Below are 20,727 nucleotides of genomic sequence, written 5' to 3' on the forward strand. Positions count from 1 at the left end.
GTTCGGGCCCAGGAGGGGGAAACTGGGGAACTGGGTCATCCTGGCCCACCTCCCCGAGCGGACCCTCCCCGCCGTCGCCTCCCGCTGTCCAGCCGGGCGGTGTCGCCGGAGTGGCGGTGCCCGCGGTTGGTCCGGGCGGGTGCCTGCGCCGCGGCGCTCTGCGCCCGCTGCCCTTGCCCGCGCGCTCCGCCGTTCTGCGGAGCCGTTGGCCCTCCCGCCACCCCCTCGGCGGGGCCCTTCCCTTTACTATGGTAATGGTGACATTCAGCGGGAAAGGCTAGCGCGGACCGCAGCGCCCGGCTCCCGCGGCGCGGGAGGCTGGGTCGGCGGAGCGGGCGGCGGCGGCCCAGCGGCAGGCGCTCGCCCGGGCCCCGGCCCCCCCGCCCCCTCCCCCTACAGGCCCTCCGCCCCGCCCCCCATCCCCGGTCGCCGCGGGGCAGCCCCCGAGTCCCGGCCTCTCTGGCCGGCGGGCTGCTGCGCGCGAGCCCCGGCCGCCGCTCCGGCTCCCGCGCCGGGCGAGGACGCATCGGGCGCTTCGGGAGGGAGCCTGCCTCAGCGCTCGTATATGGCAAAGTTTCTCGCCGAGCTCCTGGGCTGCACGTTGCCGAGCAAGGGCGCCTCTCCCATGTTTGAGGTAGGTGGAGGGTGTGTCCCCGCAGCCGCCGGCGTCCGTGGTGGCGGGGTGGCGAGCCCCGAGCGGGTCCCTGGGGTCCCCAGGAGTTGACAAGTGGGTGCAGTCTCACTTGCCGGCTTTCCACCTGGAAGTCTGGGGTGGGGCAGGGCGAGGATGGCGAGGAGGAGACCTGAAGCCCGGGAGCCTGAATTCTCGCCTCCTGGACCTCAGTGAATCTGTTTTCTTCTTCCTTGGTTGACGGGCGAGCACGTTTTCTGTCAATCTGGACAGAGTTTTGCGAGTTGCTCTTTACCTAAAATGCCAGGTATGTCTGAAAATGAGCAGTATCCTGCAGTCCCTTTTTGCTGCTTCGTTCCCGCCCCCTTTTAATCCGAAAAAACAAACAAATAAACCCAAACGGTAAAAATCTTTAGATCAGAAGGTTTCTTTCTGCCTCCTCCTAGTCCCTTCCCCCAACCTCCAGCACACTCCAGACTCCACTGAAGTTAACTCATTTCTTCTGTGAGTGAGCTACATTGGGGATGGGAAGGGTTACAATGGGATTCGTCGAACCCGGCGGACGCATCCGCAATTCTGAAGGCAGGTACATCTGATTGCTCACACCTGCCCGAGGTGGCAGTGATGGGGTACGCATCTCTGCACGCAGTCGTTTACGGGAAGGCTGGCTGGCTTGTCCTACTGAGGAGTGGTGGCAGCAACTGTTTAATGGGAAACCTCTATTGGCTGCTCGGTAGGGACAGCCTCACACGGTGTGCACAGCAACCCCCCTTCCCCTTACCTCTGCAGTGGCAACAGTGTATCCTTTGTCTCTATCTACCCAACAGACTGCCTGACAACTAGGCCTGGACCACAGGGCAGTGACCCCAGCCGTGGCCAGGTTAACCAGCCTTGCGTGTTCTCGCAGGGCACTCCTCACTCCGTCCTCGGGCCTGACAACTCTTTCTGGCAGCCTCAGGGCTATTCCAGGGGCCACCTGGGCCCTCTCCGTCTGCAGTTTCCTGACTGGCCAGGGAGAGCAGAATTTGAGAGCAAATTCTCTCCCCCATTCTCTCCTGGGTGTGAAAGGTTGTCCTTCAGCAAGACAACTCTTCAGGCTGCAAACTCTCAGGCTCTTCCCTGGCTGCTTGTGAGCTCCGCTTTGCAACTGTAGGCGCTCTTACCTTCTGAGGGCCCGTGGTCACATTGCTTTGATTTTAGAGCTCAGATTGCCCAACCCATTATCTCTGCTGTGTGAAAGCAAGGAGATCTCAATAGTAAGTGATGAAGTGCAGCTGGGAAAACGAGAGCAGATTGGGAGAAGCCAGACTGAAATGCCTGGGTGCTTGGGGGCCTGAAATCTAAGAAAATAATGAAAAGCCTGAAAAAGTAAAGTTTTCCAGGCCTGCAGCTAAAATCAGCTGTCTCCTTTGGCCTGTTACATCTCTGCTCATTTCCTTCTCTGTGATGTAAATGTTAGGTAGCATTTGGGGGTCATCCCAGAGAGGTGAGATGCTCGTTTAAAATTTTCTCTCTGGCTTTTTCTTCATTGTATTTGGATTTTTATTTTTATTTATTTTTTAAGAAGATTTTATTTTTAAGTAATTTCTATACCCAACGTGAGGTTTGAACTCACACCCAGAAGATCAAGAGTTGTATGCTCCACCAACAAAGCCAGCCAGGCATCCCCTGGATTTTTGTTTTTAAATTTCAAACCCACACCAAGTCATTTTGTTGTATGTACTGACTTTTGGTGTTCTATTCCTGTCTGTTTTATCCTCCAGCCAGTAGATGCCCCACCTTGATTTCTTAGAATAATTGGCTCTCAATCATTGCTGGTTGGAGGGTGGCTTAAAAAGTAGTCAGAGACATACTTAGACAATTAAGAAAATGGGTGGCTGTTTTGTCTTTGAAGAGCTCCTGGAAAAGGGAATTCCCTCAGTCCTTGGTAACTCCATTTATCTTGCTTTGTGTTATTTTCTAGCCATCTGGGGGCAGGAGCCACTGTAGTCTCTGTTTTCTCCTTTCTACAGATGATTGATCCAGTGTTGGCTGAATCACCCCACCAGATATCACTTTTAATCAGTGTTGCTGGAAGAGTTAAGAGATATCCCTTCCCTACCTATGGGGGAAAATCTGCCCAAAGAGGTGAATAACTGAGTCAGGAATGTGTTTTGAGATTGCTTTCTTCTCAGGCAACCCATTCTTACTCATAAATGAAGAGGCATTTGTTGCGCTCTCTATATTTGGGAGGGAGAGAAATGTGTAAGAAAGATATTCTTAAACCTTTCTAAATATTCATTTCCCAAAAGTGAAAGTGCTAGGACATGAGAAAATCTAGGCAGCTTTTCATTTCCACCAAATGCTCTAATTCTAACTTTGGAGGCTACCTTTAGTTTCAGGGAGATCAAGAGAAGAGATGGAGATTTTCATCATGAATGGCCTTTGGTTTCATTTTGTTAGGGGGGTGGCCACGAATGTGCTTTCTTCCGACACAGGCCAGTTTGGTTGTGCACAGAGGAGATTCTGCCTGAAAGAATACTGAATCCCGACTGGACCTCTTGCGTGTTTGCAGTTGTCTGACAAGGGAGATCGGGTGACAGGTTGTGGGAGAACACAGGGGCAGAGAGTCACTGTGGTTGGAAAACAGGTCCAGTGCGTACCTTGCTGTGTCATCTTCAGAGACGAAGGACAGATGGTGCACATTTGAAACCCAAGTGTCTTCATGATCATTTTGTTAATCTTACCTCTACGTTTTCTTAGTATTTCAGTTTACAAACCAAGTCCTTGAGAAACAATTTTAAAATTTCAAGAAAAAATGAAAGGCTAGTAAGTTTACCTCAGTCATGGCAGTGCCCCAAGCACTGGGCTAGATTTTTGGAATAATGTTTGTGCGTCACCAAGGCAGAGCTTCCGCAGGAAGAGTGGGCTTTCTGTATGTTCTGCTGTCTAGAGAAGTAGGACATTCTAAGCATAGAATGGTGGTTTCAGACCTCGCAGGTCCTACTTACATGTGTCCTGTATGCTCAGACGGATGGAGGTCTGGCCCCGACATCCATTCCTGCCCCTGTCAGCTCTGACATATTATGAACCTGCCCCCCACCTCAGCCTCAGCATTGCTTTGCACTGTGCCTTCCTGAGAGTCAGCGATGGGGTCTGGTTTCACAGCAGAAAGAGGCAGGAGAATTATATAGTCAGAGGCGACTACCTTTTCTCCTTCCAGGCCCCCTTCCCTCAGTCTGCAAACCTGCATTTTTAATGCTGCCATCCTTTATCATCTCACCTGGAAGGGCACATTTCAGAAGCCACATCCACTGGGCAGAACACATCTGGCTGTCCAGAAAAGGGGTGTTCAATTCCATGCCCCTGTTTCTGGACGTGGTCTCCTCTAGAATTGTCACACTTCATTTATGTTCTACTTATTTCCACATTCTGTTTTCTGTCTCTACCACTATTGCTGCCTAACTGTGACTATAGCTTTATTTTAATTTATACATAATACAATAATGTCATTTATTGTCCACTCTGGTAGGCATTGTTCTAAGGGCATAACATACGCAGTCTCAGCTCTCTTTCCAGTAGGTTCCCGATGTAGGTGTTATCAACCATGCTTCACAGACAAGAAAATCAGGGTTTACAGAGTTTAAGTAATTTGGTTAGGGTCACTTTAGTAATGTGTGCTAGAGTGAGGATACCAAGTTCACCTACCTTCTTCAACTATGGTTACTTGGTATTTGGCGTTTTGTTTTTTTGTTTTCTACCTCAGCTTTATTCCTAGTTATACTCTTTCTCTTTGGAAATAGGAAAGGTAAACACCCGAATTCTTCCATTCTTTCTCCTTCACTGTGTTACCATTGGGATGGCATGAGTACCTTACTCCTGGAATGTTCAATCAAAGGCTGATTGAACTCAGAGGAATTGTTAAGGGAAGGATTCAAGTTCAATCACCATGACCCTTTACAGGGAGCTTCCACTTATGAAGCATTTCCTGCATGTTTTCTGTTTTATTCTCCAAGGACACTATGAGGTTAAGTTGTATTGTCAACCCTGTTTTAGAAGTGAAGAAGCCAGGGCTCAGGGTCATTACCTGAATTGTCCAAGGTTATGTCCATCCCTATGATGGATCCAATCTTGGAGGTAAATCCTGGACTCCGATTCCACAGTGCTTTGCCAGCCAACTGCACTGATTTACCTGATCTTGTCCTGGCCTTTGATTGCTGCCTCATCTACTCTATCTTTGGGACCATTGCCAAATCAATTTTCCTTAATAGCCCAACTCACCACAGTGTCCATTTATATACCCCCAATTCTTTGGTGGTTTGCCACTGCATGCAGATGCAGTAGCGGATGTGGTTCCTCTTGACAGTGTGGTCACTACCTACATTTCTTGTCCAGTCTTTCCTTCCTCTTATTATATTCCTGGTACTCCAGCAACTTTTGTCTATGCCTATTTCTTGATCATGTCCTCTTACTGTTAAGCTATTGGCTCTGCCTGCAGTTTTCTTCCCCTAAATCATCTTTTGAGTTTTCCTCTTCCTGCAAGATTCAGCTCAGATCCCCCCTCCAGACCCAGCCCCTTGGACCCAGCCAGCCCTCTACTTCAGGCCTCTACTTCACTGGATACTATTGGTGTGTTTCTATAGGAGACCTATGGCAGCTTTCTCTTGTAACTTCTTTGTGCTTCAGTTTTTGGTCTTCAGTGGGGATGATAGCAGTGCCGAACGCAGGGTGACGAGGGTTAAATGAGTTAATGCCTGGAAAGTGCTTAGAATAGTGCTCAGGGCATGGTCATTGCTGAGCTCCTTGCCTGTGTGTCTCTGACCTCTTCAGGCTCAAGAACTAAGTGTTTTTTCTTTCCACAGCACCCAGCAGAGTATTGTATACATCATTTTGCCTCACATAAGTAACTAATGGATCAGATGGATCTTCCAGCTCTGAAGATTCATGATTTTCCTTGCTCTTTAACTATTTGTTGTTTTTCTGAAGTTCCAATTTAACCAGCACCCTGTATTTTTATTTGCTAAATCTGGCAACCCTATCTTATCTTCCCCTGCCCCCTCAGAACCCAGCCCCTAGAGTCCAATCCTACTCAGTTGTAGAAGCCTTGTCCCCATCTTTCCCACATAATGGCCCCTATTGTGATAGAGATCCTGTCCCAGGCCAAGGGAACTAGCTATTGGGAATTACAGTTGGGCAACCCTCTGTCCCCACTGCCTCACTAGTATGGAAATGCTAGTGGAAATGTGAGCAAGCTTTCCTCTGCAAGTGTCAGGTCTGTGACTGAGAGAAGTGTATCACTCGCATCCGATTTATTCGTTCTTCATGTGTTCACCAGTTCACGCACGCACTCATTCATTTAACAAATGTTATTATACCCTGGCTTTGTGTTAGGCACCCCATGAAAGCCTTGCTAAAAGACATGCAAACTGTTTTAACTGTGACCCACGGTAAGAAATATATTTTACACTGCAATCCTGAATGCACAGAGCTATTTATACCTATAATATTGAAATTAAGTTTCAAGAATAATACTTTTACTTATGACAGGGGACGTACTTTGATCTTTGCAATTCTGTTCTTTCCATTCCATTTCTTCCATTCTATTAAGAATTAAACAGGGAAAGACCCATTGAATTGATTTCATGAGTTGTGACTCATAATTTGAAAAGCACTGCTATATAGGATGGTAAGATGCTATTTTTACAGAACAATTGGCATTACCTCATTATCCCAGTACTATACTTACACATTATTACTCCATACTCTAGGAGATTTTTTGTGGTCTACCATGGGAAGCCAATCACCATGAATAACATTATTTTTTGGGAGAAAATATTTTCAGGGTGTCAAACAACTAACTTACCAAATAACCTTTGATAAATATTCTGCCTCTAAATTGGGTAAAAGTTTTGACATGTTACCTGAGCCCATTTTATGATACGCTTTTTATTTAGAACATTGTAGTTGGAGTTCAATTTATTTCTCTTTGCGTCTACTAACAACAAATGTGCTCCATGGGCTGAATGACTCCTCAGGCTACATTTGTGGATCTTTCCAGCTTTATATTTTAATTGACCCCAACTCTTCTCTCTTGAAAGAACTTATACTTTCAAGCAGTTTTTTTCCCCCTCTAATTTGCCTGGTAGAGATCTTGATTTTGTCTATTACAATGAGCCCCTTTGTTTAAATGAATCTTACATGCTCTCATCCACTTGGTCATTCTGATGGGCTTCAAGCATCTAAAGAAAGAGCCAAGTGGTCAGGCTGTTTTGAAAGCAAATAATTTGGATGAGGAAGGCTGTAGCTTCAGTGATTGGATGTCGGTGCATGATCAGAAGGGAGAAGTTTACTTTGAGAATAATAGCTCCTGTTGCCACAGCTGGGCTTTCGATGAGGGTCATTTGAATTTTAAGCTAATGGATACTGAGTTTGTCTTGTAAATTCACAATTCAGTTTGTTTGAGGGCCAATTGGATTGCTCTCTCACATCTGAGCCATTGTATACGCACAGGCAACTCTACTTACCTTTTGTGTTGGCTGCTTTTAAACTCTGCTTGTGGTCCTAAATGCATGCATTTCATTTATAGGAATATTTGGTCCCATTATGATTACATCTGTCTAATGGCTTCTTGCTGAGAAACCATTACATGATTTTTTCCTTTTTGTATTTTGGTAAGTAAAGGCTGGTGTTTCCTATCTGTCAAATGGCCAGTGCTGGCTGCATGTCACAAGGAACAGGAAAAGAGCTTCACTCTTTGATTTATTTCCTTCGGCTTAGTTCTTTGCAATTTCTGATAGTATTCTTGTACATTATGAATTTCTTTACTTCACAGGTCTTGGATAAAATACAGTAGGTCTAGTAGTGACATTTATATTTAAGAAGTTCTACCTGCTTGGGGTTGCCTATAGAAGTAGCCCATAAATAAAATGACAACTTCTGTTTACCTGAATTTCGTGATGAGTAAGGACTGTGCTTTCTACCCTTGGAGAATCTTAAATGTATTCTAGGCCTATTTCTCCAAATGCCTATAATATGGTAAGTATTCTGTATCCCTTTCAAACCTCTACATTTTCAAAGCGAAATAGAGGACTCATCACCCTCCCTGGGCCCACCTGGAACCTCCTCCTTTCCAACTCTATTGTCAGCCAAAAGCACCACACACCTTTTTACCTAGAGTAGCTCTTCGGTGCCATTTTTACTTTCTTCCTTTTCTTTTTTCTTCATGAACAATCTGTCAGTGACTCCCGCAGATTCTTTCTTGGACTTAGACCTTTCTTTTTATCCCTATTAGTTTTTGTCCACTGATTTGACAAACACTCATTGAATATGTACCATGACCAAGGAGCAGTAGGGTCTGGAGGGGATTTCACGATAAGTAATAATTGGTTTGCTTCTTTCAAGTCTTCCTCTTTTCCCCCTTTCCTGAATATGCTGCTAGTGTACTACAATGGCTTTTCATTGTCACTTTCCCACGCAAGAGTCTGTCTATGTCACTTTCTATTTCCAAAGGCCCAAGTCTTTAAATTCTGTCTGGGTTATTTCTAAGGTATTCTCTTAAGTGTCTTACTCTGCCTAGCTAACTTTATTTCCTGCCATTAATTTTCTTCAGGGATCCTCACAGGTCACATACAAATTCTTGCCCCATGCCTTTGTTTATGCTACTTGCTTATCCTTTAATATGATGACCTTTCTTCATTCTTTCCATTCTTCCTAACTAAACCCTACCAGAGCCATGGTAAAGATCCAGCCCATCATGAAGGCTTCTCTAATTATGGGAAGGAGGCTAAGAGTACACAGGCTGGAGATTCAGATATTTGGCTTCCAATCCTGGCTCTTTCAATTCGTATCTATATGACCTTAAATAAAATAGTTCTTTGTGTCTCGCTTTTATTTTCTGTAAAATTGGAATGATAATAGTAACTATGTCATTGAGTTGTTATGAAGATTAAGTAAGATAATTCAAATAAAATACTAAGCCTAGTGTTTGGCATGTAGTTAATTGACAAATAGTATAATGATGATGATGATAATGATGATAATTATATACTTTCACCTTGATCCCGATACCCTGGGTGTCTCTCTTCTTTGACTATCTTAGGACATACCTTTTACTTTTCTGAATTCTCCACAGTGCTGAGCACAACAGAGGTGCTCAATCAGTGCTCATTAACTTTGAAAACATGCCATATGCTGTTTTAGCAAAATCTGGGAAACAATTTATTTCTGAATATATTTACTTGTATTTTATGGAAATGCGACAGCCACTGTCCTTTAGTGACTTGCCCCCTAATCAATGGGATGTGTCTTGATGCTAGCTAACTTGGGCTGCGGTTGTACAAATGTTGATAATGTACTTTTACATACAACTCTGGCAGAAGTAGTACTTGACAAATGTGCCAATTATAAATTCCATTTAAATGAAATTCAACCATAGATTGCAATATAATTAAACACAGAGTATTTTTTATTTTTCAATTGGTTTGCAAACATGCGTCCTCAAAATAAGTCAAGTGAAGCAAATCCATGCTATAAGTCAAGATTTTATTCATCAGACTTTTATGTTGCATGCTGTTGGTGGAGAATTCTGGCTGGAAGTCAGATGAGATTATTCCAAAATTAATTTACTCCAAAGAACACTTATCCAGTGGGCTTTCTTATCATATTTCCAGTGGGAAAGAGGGAGTAATGATGCCCTGCTTCTCTGGAAACTCTGTTGGATGGCCTGAAAGCATGGAAATTTACTTTCATGGAGATTATTTGAACTTGGCTGGAAGCCAAGTGAGGGAGCCTACAGAGAGGTGCATGGGGCTGAAAGCTAGAGGGTGGCAGCATTATGAATTGCAAAGAACCTACACCAGGAGTCTTAAGATCTGGATTCTGAGCCTGGCTCATCTCCTCACTGGCTGAATGCTATTAGGGGAAATCTCCTTACCTTTCTGAGTGTCAATTTTTGTAGCTTTAAAATGAAAGTAACAATATTCGATTTGCTTTATTCACAGAAATGATGTGAGGCTCCAGAATGGTAATAAATGTGAAAGTCCTTTATAAAATGTCAAGCATTATACAAATGTGAATTGCTATTTCTGATACTGTGATGGAGAGCACAGAAACATAAGGTGCATACTTGGCATCCCAGGCATGCGAGGATCTGTTGGTGAATGGACTGTCGAGGATGGTATGGATGGTAAGGAATAGAAATGCTTGCATTTGAAAGGTAGAGAAGGAAATAGGAAGCAGTCATAATTTACAACTAGAGCTTTAACCCCTGGGCAGTAAGTCCTGGAATCTACTTGTATCTAGAGATTTCCTTAAAGAAAAAAGCACTTGCTCAGGACGAAACTTAACTGAGTTTATGAGTGAAATTCTATCAAGATGTGGGGAGGGTGGGAGCAGATATCAGTGGCAGGAGGCAAATTGCAAGGAGGGTTTGCTGGGCTCTGAAGAGGGTCTGAGAGTCTAGGATTATAGATTGCAGAAACATACAGTGGCTGTTACTTGAACTCCCTCCCCTTTCCTTCTGTCCCCTGAGCCTGGCTACTCTGTGTCAGAAAAAAGAACTTGGCCCCACAGCAGGATCATCCTATATTGTTTCAGAGAGTAGAACTCAGAGAAGGGAACCCTTTCCATGCAAGGGGAGCACTGATGGCCTGGGCAGAGCAATAATGGGTAGTCTCCTGGAGAAGCCTTTCAGGCTTATGGGCAACCTGGAGCCAGCAGGTCCTATGGTTGCCTGGACTGGTTCGAGAGCTCACATGATGTAATTTCCCCCTGAGGACACCTACCAATACCAAAGAAGGAGGGATCTTTGGAAGAGAATCTGATGTTCTCAGGGTGGAGTTGGGTTTATGTGGCCAGCAAAATTTGGGTATGTGATAAGATGATTTCATTTGAAACCATATTTAGGTACAGAATATTGGTCCACATACTCCTTCTTAATCAGTGTCCTTCTTTCCTATTCCATTCTTGAATTTGTATAGGCCTTTTGTGAAATCTAATTCCCCAGGCCTTTTTTTTTTTGGTCCAACAATCTATTCTTGGTGTTCATTTTAACCAAATTTCATATGTGTTAAAATGTGTTGTATGTCCGTTAGGAGAAAGAAGGGTGGTGTGGGAGAGCTCAGATGCACAACAGAGCCACACATAGACAGGAAGACACACAGACAGACTGACACACAGCGATTTGCTTCTGGAATGGCCATGATGATTAAACCACATGACCAGTGGTTAAAATGCATCCAGAAATCTCATTGATTTTATTTACCACCTATGCTCCAAAACCTTAAATGTGCTATGTACGTACATGAGACCGAGGGTGTGGGACACTTTTCAGGGGCTCACAAATCAAACTTCCTTTTCTTTTGAGTTTCTCTTTTGCCTCCTTCCTCTCTTCTAGCTTAGGAAGGTCCTTTCTAAGAATCTGTGACATAGCTGTGTGCGATTTTCATTTTCTCCATCTCACTCTGCAAATAGAAACTGATTTCATTTTTTCTCATGTATAAAGAAATAGTGCATCTGATTTCACAGGCCCGAAAGAAATGATTGGAAAGCATCCAGCCAGGCCCTGGGGAGCCCCCTAAAATTATCCTCTACCTTATGGACTGTCCAGATTGTTTGTATGTGTGGCTAGGGAAGAGGGGACAGGGAAGTGGGATTTGGGAAATAAAATTTTCTCATGCCCAGATGCTGTGAGTGAGTCAGATGGCTGGGTGAGTACCCTGATGCCTCCAGTGATTTTAGGAGTTCATTTGCTCAGTGCCAGGTTTGGGTGTCCAAGCAGCTGGGCGGACCCTCTGGGGTTCCTAGTTAATTCATCTCCCTCTCTGCACGTTGTATGGACTTCCCTTATGTGCGAATACTTCCTAGATAAATAAAGGAATTTCTTTAGGGTTGCATCCTTGATTTGGAATTGCTGTGGTTTAGAGTGACTAAGAAATATACTCTCACTTAGCAGAGTTGATGGATAATGGACAATAAAAACAGTTCTTTTGAATTTGCCAAAACACCTTACATACGTAATTTTATTAGAAATGGAAAAACAGTAGGGGATTATTTTACTCTATTTACAGATGGAAAAACTAGGGAGCAGGGAATTAAGAAATACTAGCTCTGGAAAACAGCTTGGGTCTAAAAATTGTCTAACCAAACTTTCACATAATAAAAATAATTTATCACCTTTCCTATGTATGATTTCCTCCTTCAAAGAATTAAGAAGATAGCACTCTAAAAAATACCACCAATTTAAGGGCATCTGGGTGGCTCAGTTAAATGTCTGCCTTTGGCTAGGTCATGATCTCAGAGTCCTGGGATGGAGCCCCACGGTGGGCTCCCTGCTCAGTGGGGAGTCTGTTTCTCCCTCCCCCTCTGCCCCTCTCCCCTGCTCATGCTCTCTCTCTCTCAAATAAATAAATAAATAAATAAATAAATAAATACAATCTTTAAAAAAATACCACCAATTGAAATCATTACTATGAAATTCTTTGCAAAATCACAAAGTGGTACCAAAAACTATAATGTATCTTACCTCAAATACAGTTTGGAACAATGTAGAGTATGCCTAAATACCATAAAATATTATTATTTAAATGGAAAATTAGGGGCTCAGTTGGTAGAGCATGGGACTCTTGATCTCAGGGTTGTGAGTTTGAGCCCCATGTTGGGCATAGAGTTTACTTAAAAAATAATAATAAAATAAATGAAAAACTAATTCCATCATTAGTAAAGTTTCTTCCCATTTCTGGCCTTGAAGATGAATATGATAACAAATGGGAGCAACTTTATCTCTTTCCAAAATCATTTTCAAGCCCTTCCTTGTCCCACAAAATTAGCATAAATCCCACCTGCTATTTCTAACTATCCCCATCTCTTCCTTCAGTTTCCTTAGATCACTGGATGAAGAATACCCAAGCCGTGAGCTATAAAGAATAATTAGATTTTTCTCTCTCAACAAACCATTCCCAAGGTACAGCATGTTGGGGTGATGGCCCAGGATTTTATGTTATGGGGTCTCCTATCCTGCTGGTGGCAGAGAGTGTTATCAGTAGAAGCGAATAATCAACAAATTTTGTGGCACAGTGCTTTCTAGATTTGGAAGCACCTTGATTGAATCCTCTGAATGGGTCTTAAAGTATTATCATCCCCACTTGACAGACTTAGAAGCTGAGGTTCAGAGAGGAAAAGTGAATGCCCCCAGATAACCACAGCCAGAGAACAATGGAACTAGGACTTCAGCTCTAGGTCTTCTGTTCCCAAGCTCCCCCACTCTTTCTAGGGCAATCTGGGTGTGAGCTGTGATGCCCTCACCAATGTAAGGGAGCAAGCAAACCTCATATGCATTAGTCATCTCAATAATGACTCCAGTGTGACCAAGGCAAAAGTTGGTGCCCACTCCCTGTATCTTTAGTGATATTAAAGGCTGCCTTTTTTTTTTTTTTAAAGGAGATACATACAACGTTATATTAGTTTCAGGTGTACAACGAAGTGATTTGATATTTTTCTATATTGTGAAATGATCACCACAATAAGTCTAGTTAACATCTGTCATGCAAAGTTACAGAATGTATTTTTTCCTTGTTATGAGAAATTGTAAGATTTATTCTTTTAGTAACTTTCAGGTATGCATTACAATTATTAGCTATGGTCACCACGCTATGGACAGTACATCCCAGGGTTTATTTATTTTATAAGTGAAAAGTTTGTATTTGTTTGACCACTTTTATCCATTTTGTTGACCCCGACCTCCCACCTCTGGCAATCACCCATCTGTTCTCTGTATCTATGAATCCATGAGCTTCTTGTTCTTTCTTTTTCTTCTTCTCCTTCTCCTCCTCCTCCTCCTCCTTCTTCTTTTTGTTTCCACACGTAAGTGGGATGATATGGTATTGGTCTTTCTCTGTCTCTGACCTATTTCACTTAGTATAGTGTCTCCAAGGTCCATCTATGTTGGACAAATAGCACAATTTCATTCTTTTATATGGCTGAATATACATCACATTGTCTTTGTCCATTTGACTATCCATGGACACTTAAGTTGTTTCCATATTTTGGCTATTGTAAATAATGTGGTGAACATGGGAGTGCAAGTGTTTTTTTGAGTTAGTGTTTTTGTTTTTTTTTTGATAAGTACCCCAAACTGGAATTGCTGGGTCATTTGGTAGTTCTATTTTAAATTTTTTGAGGAACCTCCATACTGTTTCCTGTAGTGGCTGCACCTATCTCTTGTCTTTTGGATAATATGCTGCCCTTTAATGATTATCTTCTAGAGTGTAAGCTGAATCTTTATCTGTCACTCATCATTTATTATTTGTGTGACCATAGGCAAATTACTTAACTTCTCTAAGCTCAGTGTCTTCATCTATAAAGTGAAGACAGTAATTGTTATAAGGGTTAAATGAGAAAATACGTGTAAACTGTTAAGTACTATGCCTGACACATAATTAACATTAGATGTCACCTTTCTTCTTATTTTTCCACTTCGTAACGTTTTAGCATCATTGCTCTTGTATTAATTATTTGGAGGTGGGATCGATTTTGAGTAGACATGTGATGGGTTTGGGGAAGGCTCGACTACAGAAAGCACCTGGAGTATACTTTGTCTCTGGCCCACAGGAAACGCAAATTAGATGCCACAGCACTAGTGAGGATAAAAGATTGGTTTAATTTCTATCTTTCTTGGGTAGATAAACCAGTGTGTACTTTTCTTTCTGAAGTCTCTTGCCCATAACATACTGTGCTATGCTGATTACTCATTAAACAAGTATTTATTTAATCCCAGTTATGTGTCCTATATGTGTGCTTGGTGCTGTAAGGATTACAAAAGGAAGAAGGCATAGTCTCTGCCCCGAGTGTACCTGAGGAGGCTTGATTTCTAAGCACAAAAACAGAGGACTATTCTCAACTGGGTGTGTGGTGGAAAACCAGTATGCCTATTCTAGGGAAAAGATTTCACAGACTAACTCTTCTCAGCATGCTTCCAAGTGCTGTGACAACCCCTTAAAATATTTGTCAAAAGAAGTAGTCAATTTCAGAAGAAATTCTGCTTTTCCAGATTGATGCTATAAATAGGCAGAATAAGTTATTTGTGTCTTACAACTTTTTAAGACACAGCAATGATTAAAAATGGTAAAAAGGTGGCATTATGTCTGGGTCTGGGGCCACATCAAAACCTTTTAGAATTTGTGTCTCATTATTGGATTTTTTTGATTTTTGTTTTGTAGTGGCTGAGGCAAGTTACTTTCTGCATATGTAAAATGCTCTAAATAAAAATATCTCACTAGGCTGTTCTGCAGATTACATGAGATATGATGTAAAAGCACTAGGCATAGCACATGGTAGCAAGTATCCAATTAGCAGTAGTTTTCTTTCTACATTGATGGATATGCTCCTTGCCTTTTCTAAACTAGAGGTTCAAATGAAGTCCTTTTGAAGCTCCTCCTCCTGTTAGCCACTTTTATTCTCCTATCCCCTGGAGCATTTCGATATTGTGTGCAGCTCAGCACGGCTTTACATGCACAGCCCATGAAAGAGTTAATAATGCTGTCCTCCAACCTTTCTAGTTTGCTGGAGCTACTTAATCAGAGAAATCATTGTGGCTCTTTTCATGCAACTCATTGATGTCCAAAGCAACTAATTAGAGAGAAGGAGTATAGAAAATCAATCTTTACTAACATTGACATTTCTTCCAATTTAAGCAATTGGTTTGCTTGCATTCTTTGTGAAAACCTGTTGAGATCTAAAATTATCCCAGATGACTACATTAGAGAGTTCTAATAGGTTCTTAGTATTAGAATAAAGATTATTTGAACATTAAATACATAGAATTTGGAAGGGATCCAGCATATTACATGAGCTCACTAGACAAGTAGTTTGTATTCATGACACCATTAAAGAAGTCTCCTGTCAAGTTGGGGGGCAGTATAACTCTTTGAGAATGTAGCCTAATTAGAGGGAAGAGGTTTATGTTCGGTATTTCCCTTTACACCTCTAGTTCTTGATCTTTCTCCACTCTACTCTAGGAAGCCAACCTGTATGAAATACATCCACAGGGTTCTCTTGGCCTCAGCTTCTAATTGGGTTTAGTCAATGGGGGACATTGGTCAGAGACTGGAAGGAGTGGAGATTGTGAGGGCAAGGCATTTATTACCTCAACTCCCTATTTGCAAGGTCACCTTGGGCTGGCTGTGTCCTTCTACCTGAGATCACATCTCCTGTGATTCTCTCCCTATAGCCTGTCTTCAACTTCCTGCAACTCTCCCTTCTCTTGCTACTTTGTGTGTGGGGGGTGGGTGGGTAATGGGGCATGTTACCAGTCCCAAGATACTGTATCATGCCTTGTGGTTTTTCTTATACCCTTCTTGTATCTTTGTAAATAGTCAAAATTTTACTGAGCTTTCCTTAAATTACCCAATTTGAATATGTCATCTGTTTCCTATTAGAACTTCAAATGATAAGAGAACAATAGCAACTTCTTGAAAGATCAGAGTGACCACTTGAATTACTGGTTTGTAACAAATTCTGCCAATTCATAAAAATGCTGTGTGCCTCATTACATATTCAGGTAAAAGTGGATGAATTCACAAGAATGGTGTATAATGATGTGGCTTGTGTTGGTTGTGTTTTGTGGTTAAATAGAATGTCATTTGGGTCGAATGAGGATAGTATTAGAAGTTTAGTAAATGCCAGTGTCTTCAAAGAGTTAGAGATGGAGTGGGATGCTGAATGAATTGCATCTTAACTTCTTAACTTGCACGTGAGGAATCTGAATCACCAAGAAGTTAGATGAGTTACCCAAGGTCCGAAAATTAGTATGTGGCAAAGCTGGGTCTTGAGCCACGTCTTGCGACTCTAAGGTTGTTTTAGTGCTTCAAATGGTGGAAAGAGTTAAATTTAGTTTTCCTTATGCAAAATACATGGATTTGACTTTAATTGGTCAGCTTGCAATGAACTAGAAATGTACTCCGGTGTGGTGTTGTGGGTTTGATTTGTTTTTAAGTAGGAAATTAAGTGCAAGTAAGGAATTTCAGTTTACAATAACCCATCTGTCACATCGACTTAGCCAAATAGAACAATGTTATGAAGATGTTAACATTGTTTTAGAACTTGTTTATTCATAAGGGATTTTTTTTTCTGTATAGTACTTTTAATTTCAGAAAATATGATTTATACTATTGCTGAGTGATGAATTATAAAAATACTCAGAAAAAAATGCTAAACTTAGTATTTTATTATTAAAAGAGTTTTGGGGAAACTGGTCTCTCACTGTTTTATACTAGAAAAATATTTTATTTTCTATTGTGTATGTGGTGTATGTACCCTGAGAATTGGAATAGTTGTTACATGGAAGGTGTCAGTGTTTCTGCCCTTAAGATAATAACAGCCTAATGCAAGAGATATGGGATAGAGAGTATATCCAAATTGGAAAATAAACAGTGTAAAATTTCTGTCTAAGCCAACTGTTAGGAGGACCTACAAGGTAATACCTTCAATTAAAGTATAAATCCCTGAAGTCCAGGGTAAAAACTTAACATTTCTTTCATAGCATCTTCTACCTATTTACATGGTAGGCAGGGAAAATGATACTTAGTAAATATTTGACAAATAAATAAATGAAATCACAAAAGGTGTTCTTGTAGTATTTAAGGAGTAAGAAGGGAGTTTGGTCTAATCTGTTTTTTTATCCAGTTCATAGTTGCAAGGCTAGATGGTTGGGAGTATTACTTTACTATATATGTTGTGTGTGAGTGTGGCGACATTTTTTTCTATTTAGGTTTGCATATAGAAAAATTAGATCGTCAACTCAATATTATCCCTTTAATAAATTAAGAAGTGGAACTGTTTAGGTAAACAAATCAATGACAGGTTGATTTAAATCAATTTTACTATGAAACATCATCAACTTTCTCGCACATAAAATCTTGAAAATTAAGAAATATAAGCAGTTCATTGGCTTCAGTTTTTGTGCTTTGATACTGATCCATGAAAACAGTGACTAACACCAGCCAAATGTATTAGTTTTCCTTGCACTTTTGAAATGCAGTAAGGTGGTCTTTGCTCTAATTCTGTTTTCCTTGATAATGCTGCACATTACTGTATTACCTGCATATTTTAGAATTTTGAACTATCAAATTTGCCTCTGTGTAATGCAAATATGTGCCATTCCCTTTAAAAACATAAATGGGTCCTTGTTTTTTTAATATCAGGATAGGCTCAATTATCTTTTGAAAGGTGGAGCTTTCGGAGAGACAGATCTGTTGAAAAGATAATGGTCAACTATATGCTTATCCAGACATGAAGATTATATTTTGATACTGACATTTCCTCCAAAAAGAAAGTTAAATAGAAAGTTACAGCATGGTCCTCTAGAGAGAGTACTCAATGCTCCTTTATTACTTATTCTATCAAATTAGTTTTCTTCCTCATTTGACCCCAAGGTGGAGGAATACAAATATGACAGGTTGCAGGACTCACATTGAGCCATATCTGTGAGTGGGTGGATCCTTAGTACGCATATGTCTGTTTCTTTTTCCTTCTTCCTTTCTTCGAACATGGTAAGGCAGGGAAAACTCCTACTTGTGAAAACACACAGCTAACTCTCTCTTTTCTCTTTTTCTCTATTTCCCTTCTATATTGTGAGAGTAGAAAGCTGTTCCTCAAATGAGGTTCAACAAGCTATTTTGCTATCTCTAGCTTCACTCTCTTCATTCCACAATGCAACAAATGTGGAGTTACTGTCCTAACAAGAAGATCAGTATTAGACAGTGAGAAGAACTATGTTTATTTCTTCACTGTTGTATCCCCAGAACATAGCAATCTTGTAGAGATAGCAGTCTTGTAGAACTAAAACACAAATGAATAAATGCATAAAACCACACTATACCTTTTCCATAAACCTTCCTCTTCCCCCATAATCAGGGAAACTTGAAAAACATTTTACTCCATGAGTGTACATACCAAAGGATGTAAAATACTTCTTTTTTTTTTTTTTAAAGATTTTGTCCATTTATTTGACAGAGAGAGAAACACAGCGAGAGAGGGAACACAAGCAGGGGGAGTGGGAGAGGGAGAAGCAGGCTTCCCGCTGAGCAGGGAGCCCGACGCGGGGCTCAATCCCAGGCCCCTGGGATCATGACCTGAGCCGAAGGCAGACGCCTAATGACTGAGCCACCCAGGCGCCCCTAAAATACTTCTTTGATGGATTTCTTTCTCCTTTCCCTTTGGCCTTGAAGGCTTGCAGATTTGACTTTCATATTAACCTGACTTCATTTGCTTTCAAATATTGAGGGTGGATAGAAAGGATTGTTAGCATCACCTAATATGATTTGTCCTTCTTTGCGGAAGGCCCTGGACCCTAAAATATTTTAGGATAACATTGGTTGTAAATTCTAAGATGTGTTATGATAGAAACTTTAACATTGTTTAAATTGGTTAAAAATATTGGTGTGTGTCTGGCATTTTTAATTTAAATAGTTGAAACTTTATTCTTTTTAAGTTACAGTATCATTCAATTGAAGAACACAGAAGTGTAAAATGTAATGTAGTTTTATTTACTTTTTTGGTAATTGTTTTGTTTGTCCATTTAGATTTTTTGATTTTTTAAAATAAATCTTCAACCACAATTAATTGGAACATTTAGATAATAAGTACAGAGATTTTCTTCACAAGGCAAATTGTTTCTGTTATATTCTATGATGTTATAATTTTGAAGGGTGGTTACAAAAAATGAAAATGGAAAATGTACTTATTATCATAAACACCACATTAACTTTAAATATTAAACTATCCATGAACTTTTGCTACAATTTTTAAAACAACATAATTGGCTTTTGTGCTTGAGTCAGTGTCTTTTTCCTACTTGTTGTGACTGTCCAAAGCTTTCAGTAAAGCTTTCTGTCTTGTTTTAGACATAGTTGCAAAATGATGGTGATGTGAGAAATTTCTAGACTCATCCCTCCATTTTCAATGAAAAATTATAGAGAGTTGAACTCATTTACCTAATTTGCTACACCTTGTAATGACTGATCAGGACAAGTATCCACGTGTTTTTTCCACTTTCCTGGAAAACCAGGCTTCAAATCTAGAGAACCCCAGTAGAGTTAAATGCGTAAAACTCTGGAGTTCAGTTTGAAAAAGCAGTTTCTGTATTGTGAGTCTTCATAAACCCTTTGGATGCAGGGACGTATGTAAGTATTTTTTTTTCCTTGTTGGGTACACTGATGAGATTTCATCAGCTTGTAACAACCCTACTGGTGAGGGCCATACATCCTATTTGAAAAAAAAAACAAAACAACAAAACATTCTGAATTATTCCTCGGCTTTGAGTCTTTTGAAGGCCTTCTTAAAAATCTGACTGATTTTGGAGTACTTTCCAAATGTGAACAACTACCTCATTATCTTAGCATAATGAGATAATGTTAATTTAACTATTTAAATTCAGTGTCCTTGCATGGTCTTAAAAAAAAAATTTGGGAAAGGCAGCAAGGTTTGGAGGAATAAATCTTGAGACAACTAGGTAAAAAAATTCAAGATAAAATATGAGCCACCCTTGAAAATTATTCCTAGAAGAATTTTATCTGGTAAGGCTTTATTTCCCTTCCTAGTAGTTCGAGATGCTACTTTGTTTGTTCTTGCATGTTGGATTGCTAATTTTATTTTCTCCATAACTTTTGTCTTGGTTTTACTGTCTTTAGGAAACATTTGAAATCTGTTTTGGTACTTCCTTTGAAAAAATTAATAAGATTATTATTATTTTTTAAATTTTATTATGTTATGTTAGTCACCATACAATACATCATTAGTTTTTGATGTGGTGATCCACGATCCATTGTTTTCGTATAACACCCAGTGCTCCAGGCAGTATGTGCCCTCCTTAATACCCATCACTGGGCTGACCAATCCCCCCTCGCCCCTCCTCTCTAAAACCCTGTTTGTTTCTCAGAGTCCATAGTCTCTCATGGTTCATCTCTCCCTCCAATTCCCCCCCGCCGTTTTTCCCTTCCTTCTCCTAATGTCCTCCATGCTATTCCTTATGTTCCACAAATAAGTGAAACCATATGATAATTGACTTTCTCTGCTTGACTTATTTCACTTAGCATAATCTCCTCCAGTCCCATCCATGTTGATGT

The 20,727-nt window shown here is 40.9% G+C and overlaps 1 protein-coding gene across 1 annotated transcript in view; it reads left to right on the forward strand.

Annotated features, from left to right (window-relative positions):
- Positions 1 to 456: 456 nt before the first annotated feature.
- Positions 457 to 20,727, forward strand: part of RASGEF1B (RasGEF domain family member 1B) — a 520,818-nt gene continuing 500,547 nt past the window's right edge. Inside the window, exon 1 of the mRNA XM_081812257.1 lies at positions 457 to 634. Within this exon, the coding sequence (XP_081668383.1) occupies positions 566 to 634 (69 nt within the window). The 5' untranslated portion in view covers positions 457 to 565. The remainder of the gene's footprint in view (positions 635 to 20,727) is intronic.

The sequence above is a fragment of the Leptonychotes weddellii genome, chromosome 2 (genome assembly GCF_054177405.1).
Source record: "Leptonychotes weddellii isolate Sample4059 chromosome 2, ASM5417740v2, whole genome shotgun sequence".
Lineage (NCBI taxonomy): Eukaryota > Metazoa > Chordata > Mammalia > Carnivora > Phocidae > Leptonychotes > Leptonychotes weddellii.